The 16,863-nt window shown below is 43.2% G+C and overlaps 1 protein-coding gene across 5 annotated transcripts in view; it reads left to right on the top strand.

The window, feature by feature from the left end:
* The first annotated feature begins 233 nt into the window (after window positions 1-233).
* Window positions 234-16,863, top strand: part of LOC110500007 (PRKC apoptosis WT1 regulator protein) — a 79,770-nt gene continuing 63,140 nt past the window's right edge. For 3 of the 5 annotated variants that reach the window (XR_016490176.1, XM_021577107.3, XM_021577106.3), the window contains exons 1-2: window positions 234-1,420; window positions 1,729-2,434. Coding sequence is in view for 4 of the 5 variants with exons in the window: in XM_021577107.3 (XP_021432782.2) it covers window positions 1,886-2,434 (549 nt within the window). In the remaining variant the exon portion in view is untranslated. Of the gene's footprint in view, window positions 1,421-1,728; window positions 2,435-9,863; window positions 10,129-16,863 lie in introns of those variants that run through there. The other 2 variants (XM_090213831.1, XM_090213830.1) reach the window with 2 other exon arrangements.

Below are 16,863 nucleotides of genomic sequence, written 5' to 3'. Positions count from 1 at the left end.
TTTTGTTATTGATTGATTAATAATGTTCACCTCTGAAGTGCTCTGGTGCTGGGTGACTCATCCAACGCCTTACCGCCACTGTCCTCGTTCATCTTTATATCACCCACATGGGTAAATCCAATGAGGAGATGGCACGTGGGTACCTGCTTCTATAAACCAATGAGGAGATGGGAGAGGCAGGACTTGCAGCGCGATCTGCGTCACAAATAGAACTGACTTCTATTTTACATGCTGACTACACCGCTCGTGTCTCGTGCAAAATGCATTTAAAAATCTATATTATTCAATTATTGCACCCACACTGCTCGCAAGCGTCTGCGTTGCCAAGGGCTAAAATAGAAGTCAGTTCTATTTGTGACGCAGATCGCGCTGCAAGTCCTGCCTCTCCCATCTCCTCATTGGTTTGTAGAAGCAGGTACCCACGTGCCATCTCCTCATTGGATATACCCACGTGGGTGACTGAAAGACGAACAAGGTCGGTGGCGGTAACGCACCTAATTTATGAAAGTTGCCAATCGCAATATAAAGTCCAGAGAAGAAAAAGCCTGGAAGAGGAGAGATGACTAGAAACGATTTGGCTGACTGTTTTATATGTGGATTAATTGTCGGAGTAGAGGACCTTGTGCATTTCAGGTAAAATAACAACTCAATGTTTATATCCCAGGACAAATTAGCTAGCAACAGCAAGCTATCTAAATAGGACAAATTAGCTACCAAGTGCAAGCTAGCTAGCTTGCTGATCTGTCCCCAAATTAATGTAATTGGTTCAGAGTTTGTTTTGATATTTTAACCTGCGTATCATGACCACGGTTGGTGTGGGGGGACAAAATAAACTTATGCACGATGGCGCACGCGCACAACCAGTTTGGGTTCCGTGTTAGCCCTTGGCAATGCAGACACTCGTTGGCGCGCGTGAGCAGTGTGGGTGCAATAATTTAATAATATATATATTTTTATGTACTTTTCAATGCTCGTGCATGTGACGCTAGCGGTGTAGTCAGACTGTTATAGCTCCTCTCACCAACCTCCACCTATACAGCCTATTGGTTAAAAAGAATATACACTATATAGTCTATGATTAGGCTGAGACATTTTTTTTCTTGTTTATTTCCACCTTGTAGCTTAGATGCTGTAAAAAAAAAAAAGAAGAAACATTTAGTTGAAAAATATCAAAGAAAGGTGTTTAGACACAGCAAGTACAACGCAAACATTTTCATTAACGGAATAGGCTCAATCCATTTAATTTCGTATGTATTCGTGAGTCTTCGTATGGGTTCGGAGAAGCCCAGGAGAGGGAGTTGAGTCAGAGCCGCACTGTTCCCTAGGTTGCATGTGACTCATCGAGTTTGCAGTGAAGTAGGCTACAATTCATTCCCACGGAATGTTCACCTGAGAGAGCGAAAGCACTGCAAAATAACAGGTGAGTCTTCTTAGAAACGAATGTCACTGTTATAATGGTTCGCTAAGTGATTCATGTTATTTCCAATAAGTTACTTTAACATTTTTAGGGAGAAAATATAACTTCAAAAAATTATCGACTTGTTGTGATTATCTACTGTAGCACCAACTTTGCTATGAGTTATAGTTCAAACCCTGTTTGTATATGGGAAGGCTAGTTTGTAAAAACAATAAGATACACTTTACACACGGATAGTAATTTCGAAATGAGGTCGTTTCATTGAAGTTTGTACCAAATTTACACTAACTGTGATTCTCCATTACCTGTAGACCGAGTCGTTTTGAGTAATGTGGTGCCATTAGAAGCGAAAGACGATTGCACGGTAACCTGATTTAAAAACGGAAATTACAAATTCACTGCTGAAGGAACGTAGTTTACAAACTTAGTAAAGCCACTGGTGAAAAGTCCACATATTCAAAAAGGAACATGGCAACGGGTGGATTTAAACCAAATGCACAGACAGACTTTCTGGAGGAATGGAAGGCTAAACGGGAGAAAATGAGGGCAAAAATGCTTGGGGACATCGCTGCGGCCACCGGTGGTATTGCCCCTGCGTCCCTGGGGAGCCACAGCAACAAAAGTGAGATGCGCAATGCTACCTCGAGCACCGAACTTAACAACAACGGCAACCCGGACCGCGGGACATCATACCCCATGGCTCGCTCATCATCCTCCTCAGCCTTGAAGAGACCTGACGATGAACCACACCCGACACCAGCCGTCAGAGGAGCGGATACACCGGGGAGTAATCTGAAGAGGACACCGCAGCCGGAGAAAGTGCCCTACACCCCACAAGAGTCCAGCCCTACTGCATGCAATGACCATGGCAGTGACAAGGAGAGCCCCTCACCCAGTAAAGGCAAAGAGAAGAAAAACAGTGGTCCAAGCGCCAGGAAGGGGAAAGGACAGATAGAGAAAAGAAAGCTGAGGGAGAAGCGCAGATCAACAGGTGTTGTCAGCATGCCGTCCACCGAGGTGAGTCCAAGCTGTCTGTAACTTTCATTTGTTTACAAATCATCACCTAGTTATTAAGCATGATGCCTGGTGTAGGATGAGACTGTTTATACTCTGTGCTGGCAACCTGTAGGCCTATGCGAGAAATAAGTTGATGAAACCACTGTGGAAAAGACGGCATTAAAGATGGACTTATCTGTCCATTAGGTTGTGTCATTATCGTTATGAAACAAACATTTTAATGTACCAAATGGGTTGGATGTTTGTGGGAAAATAATGGTTTGAGACCGAGTAGCTTTAATGACTAATGAGAAGTATTCAAATGGGGTTATAAAACGTTCTTCTGACCTTCAAAAGGCCTACATTAACGCGTCTGTTCCGGTCGAGTGTTTATGAAGAAGACCTGTCTAGCACAGACATGAAAAAAGTCTCCATGAGAATGCTGAAAATGTGCAGAGTGAGCAGTATCGTTGTTATTGCACTTAAATCGTGTCACAGCCTGGCAGCAGGGAAGCTGATGAAAGCTTGTCAACCACCAGTCCCCCACTCACTAATATGTCTGTCCTGTTATTCTAAGAACTTCCACCATCAGGGAAATTATATGTATCCAGTGCCTTCAGAAAGTATTCACACCCTTTGACTTTTTCCACATTTTGTTGTGTTACAGCCTGATTTTTAAAACCGATTAAATTGAGATTTTGTGTCCCTGGCCTACACACAATTACCCCCGCCCCCCCATAAGGTCAAAGTGGAATTATGTTTTTAGAAATGTTTACAAATTCATAAAAAATGAAAAGCTGAATTGTCTTGAGTCAAGTATTCAACCCCTTTTTGTTATGGGAAGCCTAAATGAGGCAAAAAAGGTGCTTAACAAGTCATATTAAGTTGCATGGGCTCAATCTGTATGTAATAATAGTGGTTAACATGATTTTCGAATGACTACCTCATCTCTGTACCCCACACATGCAATTATCTGTAAGGTTCCTCAGTTGAGCTGTCAATTTCATACACAGATTCAAGCCAATGCCTCGCAATGAAGGGCACTTATTGGTAGATAAATAAGAAATCAGCCATTGAATATTCCTTTGAGCATGGTGAAGTTATTAATTACAGTTTGTATAGTGTATCAGTACACCTAGTCACGACAAAGATACAGGTGTCTTTCCTAACTCAGTTGCTGGAGAGGAAGGAAACAACTCAGGGATTTCACCATGAAACCACGATAGGCGAAAACTGAGGATGGGTCAACAACGTTGTAGTTACTCCACAATACTAACTTACATGACAGAGTGAAAAGAAGGATGCCTGTGCAGAATACAAATTTGACAAAACATGAATCCTGTTTGCAGTAAGACACTAAAGTACAACTGCAAAAAAATGTGGCAAAGAAATTAACTTTAATTCCTCAATACAAAGCGTTGTGTTTAGTCCAAATCCAACTCAACATATCACTGAGTACCACTCTTCATATTGTGAAGCTTGGTGGGGGCTGCATCATATTGTAATGACCTGACTAGATCATAAAGGTACAATTGTCCAGACAGAGGATTGAGTTTACGAATTTACGGTTTGTTAAACCAACTTTACACAGGCTACTGTTTGGCCGTAGCCCACGCCAAATAAATGAAAGAACCCACAAGCCAATCGTAACCTTCTCTTGTGAAGTCCAGACGTAAGAGAGAGAACAAAGGCTAAACCCGGTCTTAACTTCCAATGCTCCATCCCCCTGCCCAAGCCACTCCGCCAACCGCCAGGATGCCCGGCATCAGAACATTCCAGGCATTCCCGTGATTGGCAGATAGCAGGTTGATTGGCATGTCGGACCCCGCGAACACTGGGTACTGGCAAGTACAACACAACCACCTACTAGCCTAACACATAACACACAGCTGTCTGTGCGGGTCGCTACAATATTATAGGTATGCTTGTCGTCGGCAAGGACTCCAGTGTTTTATAGAAGGCAAATCCTAGAGGAAAACCTGGTTCCGTCTGCTTTCCAACACACACTGGGAGACAACTTTGAACGTTCCTGAGTGGCCTACTTACAGTTTTGACTTGAATATCTATAACGAGACTTGAAAATGGCTGTCTAGAAATGATCAACAACCAACTTGACAGAGCTTGAAGAATAAAACAATAGATAATGTGCAAATATTGTACAGTCCAGGTCTGCAAATCTCTTAGAGACTTACTCGGAAAGACTCACAGCTGTAATTGATGGCAAAGGTGATTCTAAAAGGTTATTTCAGAGGTGTGAATACTTACATAAATTAGATATTTCTGTATTTCATTGTCAATAAATTTGCACAAATTTTAAACATGTTTTCACTTTGTCGTTATGGGTTATTGTGTGTAGATGGGTGAGAATCTTTTCGATTTAATACATTTTTAATGTAGGCTTTAACACAACAAAATGTGGAATAGGTCAAAGGGTATGAATACTTTCTGAAGGCACTGTATAATGGGCGTGTTTTATGATGTTGACACTGGCTCAGTGCCTTGAAGCCACAGAGTGTAGTCTACGTATTAGGGGTCTGGCTTTTCTGACAGCTGCCCAGACCCAGAGCATGCTGCCGACTGTGGAGTTTCACCTGGAGGTTGACCAGTGTCTCAGTTGGCTGGTGACAGCCTGTTATTAGGCGGTCGGCAGTGCCAATCAAGGAGTTTGAGAAGCTTGTCAGAAGCCAAGCCGTAATGCTAGGTTTCAACCCCACAGATCATGCCAAACTATGTGCGATCATGCCCCATGTGACAACATTGCCTGTGTTTATTGCGTTGCATCTTTCCCATGGTAAATCTATACCCTGACATCGCGATCACTGTATAATTTGGACCCTCTTCACACAAGGCCCCTTGTGTTATGAATTTTATTGAAAAGGTATGTTGGGGCATAATCAGCCTGCATGTTCTGTGGTGCACAATAGCTGTTGAGGGGGTTTCAGAGCAATCGGAAACCCAATCGCGCCACTCTTTCTATGATGGGCTGATAATGGCTTCACGGTTAACCGAAGCAAACACTGGCTTTTCTGTGTAGTGTCAATCAGGACCACCTCCCCCATTCCAGGAAGGTGTCTCGTTTCAGCCTCCCTGTCCGTCTCACCCTCTCTGACGGAGAATGGTATGTGTCTACTGGCTGTTGGGGACCTCTGACCTGCTTAACAAATGCTTACTGAACAATGAAATACTGCTTAAGTAATGTGTGCGTTTGTCTCATTCGAGGTGAGTACTCACTGAGACAGCGTTATCTTCAATCTTGCTCTCTCTCCTTTTCTCTCTCTCTTTAGGATGTGTGTGTTGTCAGTGGTCCGTTTCCTGTTGGCCTCACCGTGGCTTAGGCCTAGTTGATGAGCCTCATTGTCTGGGGCCATCCATGTTTTATGACCAGCAGTGTGTTATAAGGCTCGGCTTGGAGACTGAGTTGCTTTCACTCGCGAGCATGAACTTTGTTTCATGTGGTGGGCTGGATCTCTCTGATCAAGTCTGCTGCTGTTGTGTCTGGAACACCCAGGGCCGTTCGTCAGTAGCAACCGTGAACAAGCGGTATGATAGGGCAGGCTACACATTGGTGCCAATTAGCACTGGGCAATTCCATGGTAACGGAATATGCTGAGATTCTCATATTTTTCACTTTAAAATGTATACCAAACCAAAAGCATTGATTTCAAAGTTGAACTAATCACACACAAGGGCTACTTTTAACGTTTTCCATGGGACATTTTGCAAAAACACAAAATTTCCATCTGCACTGTTTCCAGTAAATGTTTATTTATTTATTTTCTGTGTAAATTGTTCCAAGTGTGCATAGAGTTGTATGGTTTGTTAAACTTTGAAATCAATGTTTTTGTTTAGCATACATTTTAAAGTGAGTCTCAGCGTAATTCCGTTACTGTGGTGATGGGTAGCTTAGCGATTTTAAGAGCGCTGGTCCAGGAACCAAAATGTCACTGGTTAAAATCCCAGAGCCGACTTGTTAAAACTTTTGTAATTGGGCCGTTGAACAAGGCACTCAACCCAAATTCTGCTAAATGACTCAAATGTAAAAAGGATCGGGCCGCAGGGTATAGCCGAGGGAATTTCTCAGAGCTTCTTCCTAGTTGCTGTTGAATCACTTTTGTGTAGTTTATGCATATCTGTCATGAGCTAAGAGGAGTGTGTGTTCCCTGTACATAATCATGCTGATATCTTTCACTCCACGGACAAAGCAATGTGATTTATAACATTTGTTTTCCTATGAGAATCTGCATCAACAAAGTGCTAATAAATGGAAGGCCCATTGCTTGACAGTTGGCGTTGCCTCAATGTTTATGGCCCATTTGGAGATAAAGCCACAGCTCCAGCCTGATTGGTTGGATTATCATTTTGAGCTCAAACTGCAACCGCTTTGTTTTGTGAGGCTACAACAAGGTAGCACAGTGTGAACCCACAGTTTCTAAAGATCCATCGGATCATATCTAGCTCTGGATATATGCACAACAGGCTCTCTCCAGGCGAGTGAGTTGAGTTTTATCTGCAGACAGACCACAAATGTATTTCAAAGCCTTCATGCTACAATTACACCATCGAAACATCTGTAAACGCTCTTGAGTGGCATACCGTCTTGTTGAAACACAGTTTCTCTTCAGCATCTCTTGCTATGTAGCAATGCTGTCAATGAGGGGTAAAACAGAAAATCTGGTATGTGGTGAGAGTATTGCCATATAACTACATGAACTCCCCCCTTGACCTGTACTGAAGCCCTGGGGAATGTAACATTGATGTGATAAAGTGGCCTGGCTCTAATTTATATTTTTATCACCCCTATTGCTTTCAAAAAAAATCCTGGTCAAGCCAGTCTGACTCTCACAACCAGGTGTGGGAATGTACACACCTCACAGCACAACGCCTCTCCACCATGTGACCTACTTGTTGTGTGTATGTACTGACATGTACAGTACCAGTCAAACGTTTGGACACACCTACTTATTCAAGGGTTTTTCTTTCTTTTTACTATTATCTACATTGTAGAATAATAGTGAAGACCTCAACTTTGAAATAACACATTCTGGAATCATGTAGTAACCAAAAAAGTGTTAAACAAATCAAAATATGTTTTATAATTTTGATTCTTCAAAGTAGCCACCCTTTGTTTTGATGACAGCTTTGCATTCTCTCAACCAGCTTCATGAGGTAGTCATCTGGAATGCTTTTCCAACAGTTTTGAAGGACTTCCTACATATGCTGAGCACTTGTTGGCTGCTTTTCCTTCACTCTGCGGTCAAACTCATCCCAAACCATCTCAATTGGGTGGAGGTCGGGTGATTGTGGAGGCCAGGTCATCTGATGCAGCACTCCATCACTCTCCTTTTTGGTCAAATAGCCCTTACACACCCTGGAGGTGTGTTTTGGGTCATTGTCCTGTTGAAAAACAAATGATAGTCCCACTAAGCACTAACCAGATGGGATGGTGTATCGCTGCAGAATGCTGTGGTAGCCATGCTGGTTAAGTGTGCTTTGAATTCTAAATAAATGACCAACAGTGTCACCAGCAAAGCACCCCCCCCCCCCCCCCCCCCCACACCATCACATCACCTCTTCCATGCTTCACGGTGGGAACCACACATGCGGAGATCATCCGTTCACCTACTGTGCGTCTCAGAAAGACACGGTCAAATTTGGACTCAGACCAAAGGACAGATTTCCACCGGTTTAATGTCCATTGCTCGTGTTTCTTGGCCCAAGCAAGTTTCTTCTTATTATTGTCCTTTAGTAGTTGTTTCTTTGCAGCGATTTGACCATGAAGGGCTGATTCACGCAGTCTCCTCTGAACAGTTTATGTTGAGATGTGTCTGTTACTTGAACTTTGAAGCATTTATTTGGGTTGCAATTTCTGTGGCTGGTAACTCTAATGAACTTATCCTCTGCAGCAGAGGCGACTCTGGGTCTTCTTTTCCTGTGGCGGTCCACATGAGACAGTTTCATCATAGCGCTTGATGGTTTTTGTGACTGCACTTGAAGAAACTTAAAAAATTCTTGAAAATTTCCAGATTAATTGACCTTCATGTCTTAAAGTAATAATGGACTGTAGTTTCTCTTTGCTTTTTTGAGCTGTTCTTGCCATAATATGGGACCAAATACCAAATTATCTTCTGTATACTAAACCTACCTTGTCACAAAACAACTGATTGGCTCAAATTTATTAAGAAGGATACTTTAAGAAGGCACACCTGTTAACTAGGCCACCTCTACACAGATGACACCATTCTGTATTCTTCTGGCCCTTCTTTGGACACTGTGTTAACAAACCTCCAAACGAGCTTCAATGCCAAACAACACTCCCGTGGCCTCCAACTGCACTTAAACGCTATTAAAACTAAATGCATGCTCTTTAACCGATCTCTGCCCGCACCTGCCCACCTAGCATCACTACTTTGGACGGTTCAGACTTCTTCCAGACTCGCATTAAGCATCTCCAATCCAAATTAAATCTAGAATCAGTTTCCTATTTCGCAGCAAAGCCTCCTTCACTCATGCTGCCAAACATACCCTCATAAAATAGCCCATCCAACCAACTTCATCTCCATATTTTTTTTCTGCTTTTTTGCACATCAGTGTTTCTACTTTGCACATCCTCATCTGCACATCTATCACGTGTGTTAATTGCTGAATTGTAATTGTATTACTTCGCCACTATGGCCTATTTATTGCCTTACCTCCTTACTTCATTTGCACACACTGTATACAGATTTTCTGTTGTGTTATTGACTGTACTTTTGTTTATCCCATGTGTAACTGTTGTTTTTGTCGCACTGCTTTGCTTTATCTTGTCCAGGTCGCAGTTGTAAATGAGAACTTGTTCTCAACCGGCCTCCCTGGTTAAATAAAGGTGAAAAAATATATATATATTTGAAATGCATTCTAGGTGATTACCCAATGATGCCGGTTGAGGGAATGCCAAGAGTGTGCAAAGCTCTCATCAAGGCTACTTTGAAGAATCTCAAATATAAAAATATATTTAGATTTATTTAACACTTTGTTGGTTACTACATGATTCCATATGTGTTATTTCATAGTTTTGATATCTTCACTATTATTATACCATGTAGATAATAGTAAAACTACAGAAAACCCTTGAATGAGTAGGAATGTCCAAACCTTTGACTGGTACTCTGTGTAACTGATAGATGCGTGCACACACACAATACATGTTGTTTTTAAATGTATGTAAATTGTTGGCGTTGGCTAATGGGGACCTTAATAAATCAAATCGCGCATTCTTGCGCGGCAGTCCTCTCATGCTGCTACACTCTGCCCATCCTCTGTGAGCTGTATACGTTTTTGCCCCTCTATTTCCTTACCTTATGCTGTGGCTGTGGTACTTTCTCTCATCCATCTGTGTTCAGTTTCCACCTCTGAAGAAACCTCTCCTCCTGCTGTAGTATGATCATACATTATTCTGTTCTAAAGGCCTCCCACAGACTGCAGCTATGGATGGAGTTGTCATTCACCTCTTCGGATAGGCATGAAAGCAATGGCCAGGGAATGTTTTGAGTAGCAGTGCAATACGGTGTTATTTAATTGTAAGGTAATTAGGTCAAATGTAAAGCTTCCTATACATCTGTTTGAAATGAATGTAAGTGTGCCATTGGGTGGAGCCTGTTTTACTTGCTCATAAAACCTTTCCCAAACAAGGTCACATCATCACTGGAAATACCATGGGGATTGGATCATGGACTTGGGTAAGCAAGGAATTATTTGGGCATGGTTTTGGGTTGTTGGTGGAACAAAAGGAATTTGTGAAGTTATGTTACTCTAATCCAAAGAGTGTTTTTTTAATGTTTTATACCCAGGCTCCTTTGCCAGTTATGTGAGTTTACAAGAACATTTGACAGGTTGACTAATTAGCAGGAGTTGTAGATTGTTTACGAGAATATTTCGCAAAATAAGTTTTAAGGGGGGTGGGACTAATAAAAAGAAGTCCCAATAGAGCTGTGTGGTGAAAGTTAGGGGAATTCCACAGGAAGTTGTAGAGGAGGAAGAATGTGGAACTACTGTTCGCCTTGTTACATGACATGGTTACCAGGTAGGCCCCAAATACAGGGAGCACCCGAAGTTCTCTCAGCACCTCATAAAACACCCCGCTCCCGCTAATGGGATGTGGCACAGGGTTTTGTGCATGTTTTTGGAATCTTGAGTAAACGACAGCTCTCATTAATGTGCCCTCTAACTAGGTGAGGCCCAGTGAATAGCTGTCCATTACCCTGTCAGGGTGAATCATATCACTTAAACAGACCAAGGGTATTTGAAAACTGGAGCCTTCACTCAGAATACAGTAGTCCTGGCTGCTCCTCTAATGGCCCTCTGACTGACCTGGCCTCTGCTTACTCCCCACATCCTCTTTGCTTGTCACAGGTTAATGAGCTCACTTTCTGGCAAGGAATCCAGTTTTAAATGTTTTGTAACAAAACAGGATCACAGCACAGGAGTATTTAAAAAAAACAATGTATGCATTTCAGCAGGCCTGACAAGAAAATAGCCTGCCTTTTTTGGAGTCATGTTCCGAATGTGTAGGTTTGTAGAGTGTTCTGTTCTAACTAGAGGTCGACCGATTATGATTTGCCAACGCTGATTCCGATACCGATTATTGGAGGACCAAAAAAGCCGATACCGATTTAATTGTCCGATTTTAAATAAAAACCACTTTTTTTTGTGTAAAAAATAAAAAAGGTTTTTTAAATTTGTAATAATGACAATTACAACAATACTGAATTAACACTTATTTTAACTTAATATAAAACATGAATAAAATCAATTTGCCTCAAATAATTAAACATGCTCAATTTGGTTTAAATAATGCAAAAACAAAGTGTTGGAGAAGAAAGTAATATTTGGCATGTAAAATATGTGCCATTTATAAAAGCTAACGTTTAAGTTCCTTGCTCAGAACATGAGAACATATGAAAGTTGGTGGTTCCTTTTAACATGAGACTTCAATATTCCAAGGTAAGAGGTTTTAGGTTGTAGTTAATATACACTGCTCAAAAAAATAAAGGGAGCACTAAAATAACACATCCTAGATCTGAATTAATGAAATATTCTTATTAAATACTTTTTTCTTTACATAGTTGAATGTGCTGACAACAAAATCACACAAATTATCAATGGAAATCAAATTTATCAACACATGGAGGTCTGGATTCGGAGTCACACTCAAAATTAAAGTGGAAAACCACACTACAGGCTGATCCAACTTTGATGTAATGTCCTTAAAACAAGTCAAAATGATGTCCCAGATGTGCTCAATTGGATTCAGGTCTGGGGAACGGGCGGGCCGGTCCATAGCATCAATGCCTTCCTCTTGCAGGAACTGCTGACACACTCCAGCCACATGAGGTCTAGCATTGTCTTGCATTAGGAGGAACCCAGGGCCAACCGCACCAGCATATGGTCTCACAAGGGGACTGAGGATCTCATCTCGGTACCTAATGGCAGTCAGGCTACCTCTGGCGAGCACATGGAGGGCTGTGCGGCCCCCCCAAAGAAATGCCACCCCATACCATGACTGACCCACCGCCAAACCGGTCATGCTGGAGGATGTTGCAGGCAGCAGAACGTTCTCCACGGCGTCTCCAGACTCTGTCACGTCTGTCACATGTGCTCAGTGTGAACCTGCTTTCATCTGTGAAGAGCACAGGGCGCCAGTGGCGAATTTGCCAATCTTGGTGTTCTCTGGCAAATGCCAAACGTCCTGCACGGTGTTGGGTTGTAAGCTCAACCCCCACCTGTGGACGTCGGGCCCTCATACCACCCTCATGGAGTCTGTTTCTGACCATTTGAGCAGACACATGCACATTTGTGGCCTGCTGGAGGTCATTTTGCAGGGCTCTGGCAGTGCTCCTCCTGCTCCTCCTTGCACAAAGGCGGAGGTAGCGGTCCTGCTGCTGGGTTGTTGGCCTCCTCCATGTCTCCTGATGTACTGGCCTGTCTCCTGGTAGCGCCTCCATGCTCTGGACACTACGCTGACAGACACAGCAAACCTTCTTGCCACAGCTTGCATTGATGTTCCATCCTGGATGAGCTGCACTACCTGAGGCACTTGTGTGGGTTGTAGACTCCCTCTCATGCTACCACTAGAGTGAAAGCACCGCCAGCATTCAAAAGTGACCAAAACATCAGCCAGGAAGCATAGGAACTGAGAAGTGGTCTGTGGTCACCACCTGCAGAACCACTCCTTTATTGCGGTTGTCTTGCTAATTGCCTATAATATCCACCTGTTGTCTATTCCATTTGCACAACAGCATGTGAAATTTATTGTCAATCAGTGTTGAATCCTAAGTGGACAGTTTGATTTCACAGAAGTGTGATTGCCTTGGAGTTACATTGTGTTGTTTAAGTGTTCCCTTTATTTTTTTGAGCAGTGTAGTATTTATAGGACTAATTCTCTCTATACCATTTGTATTTCATATACCTTTGACTATTGGATGTTCTTATAGTATTGCCAGTGTAAGAGTATAGCTTCCGTCCCCCTCCTCGCCCCTACCTGGGCTCGAACCAGGAACACATCGACAACAGCCACACTCGAAGCATCGTTACCCATCGCTCCACAGCAGCCGCGGCCCTTGCAGCGCAAGGGGAATAACTACTCCAAATCTAAAAGCGAGTGACGTTTGAAACAGTATTAGCGCACACCCAGCTAACTAGCTAGCCATTTCACATTGGTTACACCAGCCATTAGGCTGATAGGCTTGAAGTCATAAACAGCGCTGTGCTTGCGAAGAGCTGCTGGCAAAACGCACAATTTCACCTGGTTAATATTGCCTGCTAAACTGGATTAGTAGTTATAACTAGTGATTATGATTGATTGTTTTTTATAAGATAAGTTTAATGCTAGCTAGCAATTTACATTGGCTTCTACTGCATTCATGTAACAGGCTAATGGATAGAGCGTTGGACTAGTTAACTGCGGTTGCAAGATTGAAACCCCTGAGCTGACAAGGTTCAGCGGCAGAACGACAGATTTTCACAAGGCAGTTAACCCACAGTTCCTAGGCAGTCATTGAAAATAAGAATGTGTTCTTAACTGACTTGCCTAGTTAATTAAATAAAAGGTATGAAAAATAATCGGAAATCGCCGCCCAAAAATACGGATTTCCGATTGTTATGAAAACTTGAAATCGGCCCTAATTAATCGGCCATTCCGATTTAATCGTTCAACCTCTAGTTCTAACCCAGGCCATAGATTTCTCTGCTGTAATTGGGTCAGTGCTCTTTAGTTATGAGGCTATAGGAGCTCCATGTGATAGATTATTATTGTTAAAAAAAGAATGCTCCCCTGCGCTGCCTCTCTCTGAGAATGCAGAGCTGATTGCCCAGGGTCAATGGGCATTGACATCTGGAGCACGTGTCTGCTGAATGAGTAACAACCCGATCCCCTCCCTTTATCACAACAGAACCACACAGTCTTGGTCCCAATGGACAGTAGTTTGCCAGACCCTATGAATCTACCTTTTACAGAGACGCCTGTTTGCCTATTTTGTTTGCGTGAGAAATTACATGCTCCTCTGTCACTGGATGACGCAGTGGCTGTCTGACTGGCCAATCATTAACTCGCAATCAAAACCAGGACGTGCTTCAATATGGGAGTGTTTGTTACTTAATATGGTGTTGTTGAGGTTAACGTCCTACTGTGTTGTGGAATGTGATGAGTCAGCTCTTCTAATAGTAAATCATAGCGTGACTGATCTTCCCTCTTGGTGTGTTGTTGACCCATACTTTAAACTTTTCGTTGGACACAAACAATTTGGTACCAATTCCCCGCAAGGCACTTCTTGATTTACAGTAAGACCTAGAGTAAAATGCCAATGCTTTGGAATTGTCGCGGCACATGGACGCCTTCTCCTTTGAACTAAATGGGGATTTCTAAGTCGTTGTCTCCCCTCGTTGAGGTTAACACCTTCATAATCCAGTACCAGATGTGGAGACAGTGATTTCCTTTCACCCGTCATACGTTTAGGCTTAAGTTTTCCTTTTTCCGTATCTGTTCCCTCCAATACCAGCCATCACGCTAATGGTATTAACATGAACTGTTGCATGTTATTGTAACTGAAATGTCCTGCCCCTGATATCTACTTATAGCTTATGGTTTCACACAGACGCATGGGGTAGTGATTTTCATGCCTCCCCTTTGGAAACTGCCCCTTAGCCCCCCCACTGTGTACTTGTCGAAGCTTGGGCTGCCACATTCAACTGCTGCATGCAGAAATCCCATAGAGAGATTCAGTGGATTGGGGTTTGTCTGCTGATCAGCTTGCTGATTGACAGTAGCTGTGGTGTGTGTTCCTGCATAAATGTAACTTGTTTGTTGGACATTCCTGTGTGCTTGGCAGCAGTGGGGGATTTGTGAGTCAGCTGTAATCAGGCCACTGCATGATTAGGCATTCAGGAGAACTGTCTGTTTCGATTCATTACAGAATAGTATGTGGCTGCTACTTCTGTCTCTCTTTCTTCTCTCCTCTTTCTATGGGCACGGAAAGAGTTGTTTTGGAGTTTTATTCTTGGTAAAACCTTTCGCTTCATTTTTATGGATGAGCTCTTATAGATGATATGTCAACATACAGTTCCAGAGCGTTATGTTGGTACTGCACACACAGCTAGAGAGATCCAGCACCACCACAGGCCAATGGGTTCTCTCTCCTCCCATTATGGCACCATGGTTCCCTGTCACACTTTGTCCCCTGATAAGCGTCAGCAGAAGTCGGCTACGGTATCAGACTTGGCAGCATAACAATATAGCTAACCAAGGTGATGAATAATAAACATGCAAATCATACGTCATAAGTCGTTGCTCTTTTCATTCTGCTTCACCGTGTGGATAAGGGGGAGAGAGTGTCTTCTGGGTGTCATAGCAACACCTAGCTGAGTGTAGGAATACGATTGGGGATCTACAGGTGGAGGCTGTCAGGAGTGTTTGGCATTCCACTGTGCTGCTGGTAGGACTGTGGGGGGGGGGGGGGTCTTAAGCCTAGCTCTCCACCTTTTTAAAAACACATTCACTTTACATGCATACCTGAGGAGGCTTAAGTTGATTTGTTGGAAGCCGGAGAAATGGGAGGGATTCATAATGCTTTGAGGAAATGTAATATTCTGACTGTTGACGTGTATGTTGTTAGTGTGGCTCATTTAGTTGATTTTATGGAAAATACAGCCAGGCAGGCTCACATCAAAAGAGGAACCAAATGAAAAAGTGGTTCAGGAAAACAGCTTGAGAATGTAGCCGATAAACACCCGATAAACACTATAAATCGAATGAAAATGTGGGTTCAAAGTGCCAGCGATGCCTTGATCTTTAAGTTGTTGAACCAAACAAAGACAAATTAATGTGTTTTAGAGGATTAAAGTAACCACATGCCATCCTACCCTTGGCTATAAAGCTGGAACCTCATTCTGTGTGTTTGTGTCTGTGCGTGAGCGTGTCCTTCCCCTACTGATGCTGTTGTGGGTAGACGGAGGGCCAACTTAGCTGTGTTGAACTATGATGCATTACTGGCACGCACCCCACAATGTCCACAACAGACCAGCGATTGGCTGCTACTGGCAGCATACCTACCTTCCGCCCATCCCATGTGACCCACGTATGTGTTCCCAGGTGGCCTTCCAACCAAGATGCCAACCTCTCACATCTTTCCAGCAAGCCTCTGGGGCACTGGGATGCTGTCCAAATCCATGTTTTTATGGGTCGTTATGTGGGTCATGCCGGCCATGTGCTAGGGTCTGGAGGAAGGCTTGGTTTTGTCCCTGATACTGCTAGGAGGCGTACAAGGCCCAAAGACAACAGAGACATGGAGCAGAACACCTGGATTAGTAGTCGCTACGTGCTCCTGGTCTGGCCCGCTTACACCCCTCATTGCTTACACCCCTCATTGCTTACACCCCTCAGTGACATCCCCTCTTAGAGAACGCTTGTGCTTTTTGAAACGCCCACAGCGACGATTAACCCAGCCGAAGGTTCCATTTTTCTGCTATCAGAAGATTGCTTTATTTATTTATTTTTCCTTTATTTAACTAGGCAAGTCAGTTAAGAACAAATTCTTATTTTCAATGATGGCCTAGGAACAGTGTATTAACTGCCTTGTTCAGGGGGCAGAACAACAGATTCTTGCCTTGTCAGCTCGGGGATTCGATCTTGCAACCATTCGGTTACTAGTCCAAAGCTCTAACCACTAGGCTACAATACCTACCGGTATTGTACCCGGTGGCCTTAGGTGACACGTGGCCTGGCATGAAAAGTTAACACAGTGCTCTAGAATCACATGGGCAGATACATAAACAAACCCTGTGTCAGTGTCCCCAACCCGGAGCTGCGGATTCTTGACAGTATGGACACACCCTGTCAATAGGCACACTTTCCTCATCACACGTCCTATCAAAACAGAGCATCCACGTAGCTACAGTATCTAGGGTCATTCTGTTTACTC

This window comes from Oncorhynchus mykiss, chromosome 21, assembly GCF_057628025.1.
Source record: "Oncorhynchus mykiss isolate SJ-2025 chromosome 21, ASM5762802v1, whole genome shotgun sequence".
In the NCBI taxonomy this organism is placed as follows: domain Eukaryota; kingdom Metazoa; phylum Chordata; class Actinopteri; order Salmoniformes; family Salmonidae; genus Oncorhynchus; species Oncorhynchus mykiss.
The sequence above is the reverse complement of the archived record's forward strand: the minus strand, read 5'-3'. Positions and strand labels throughout refer to the sequence as shown.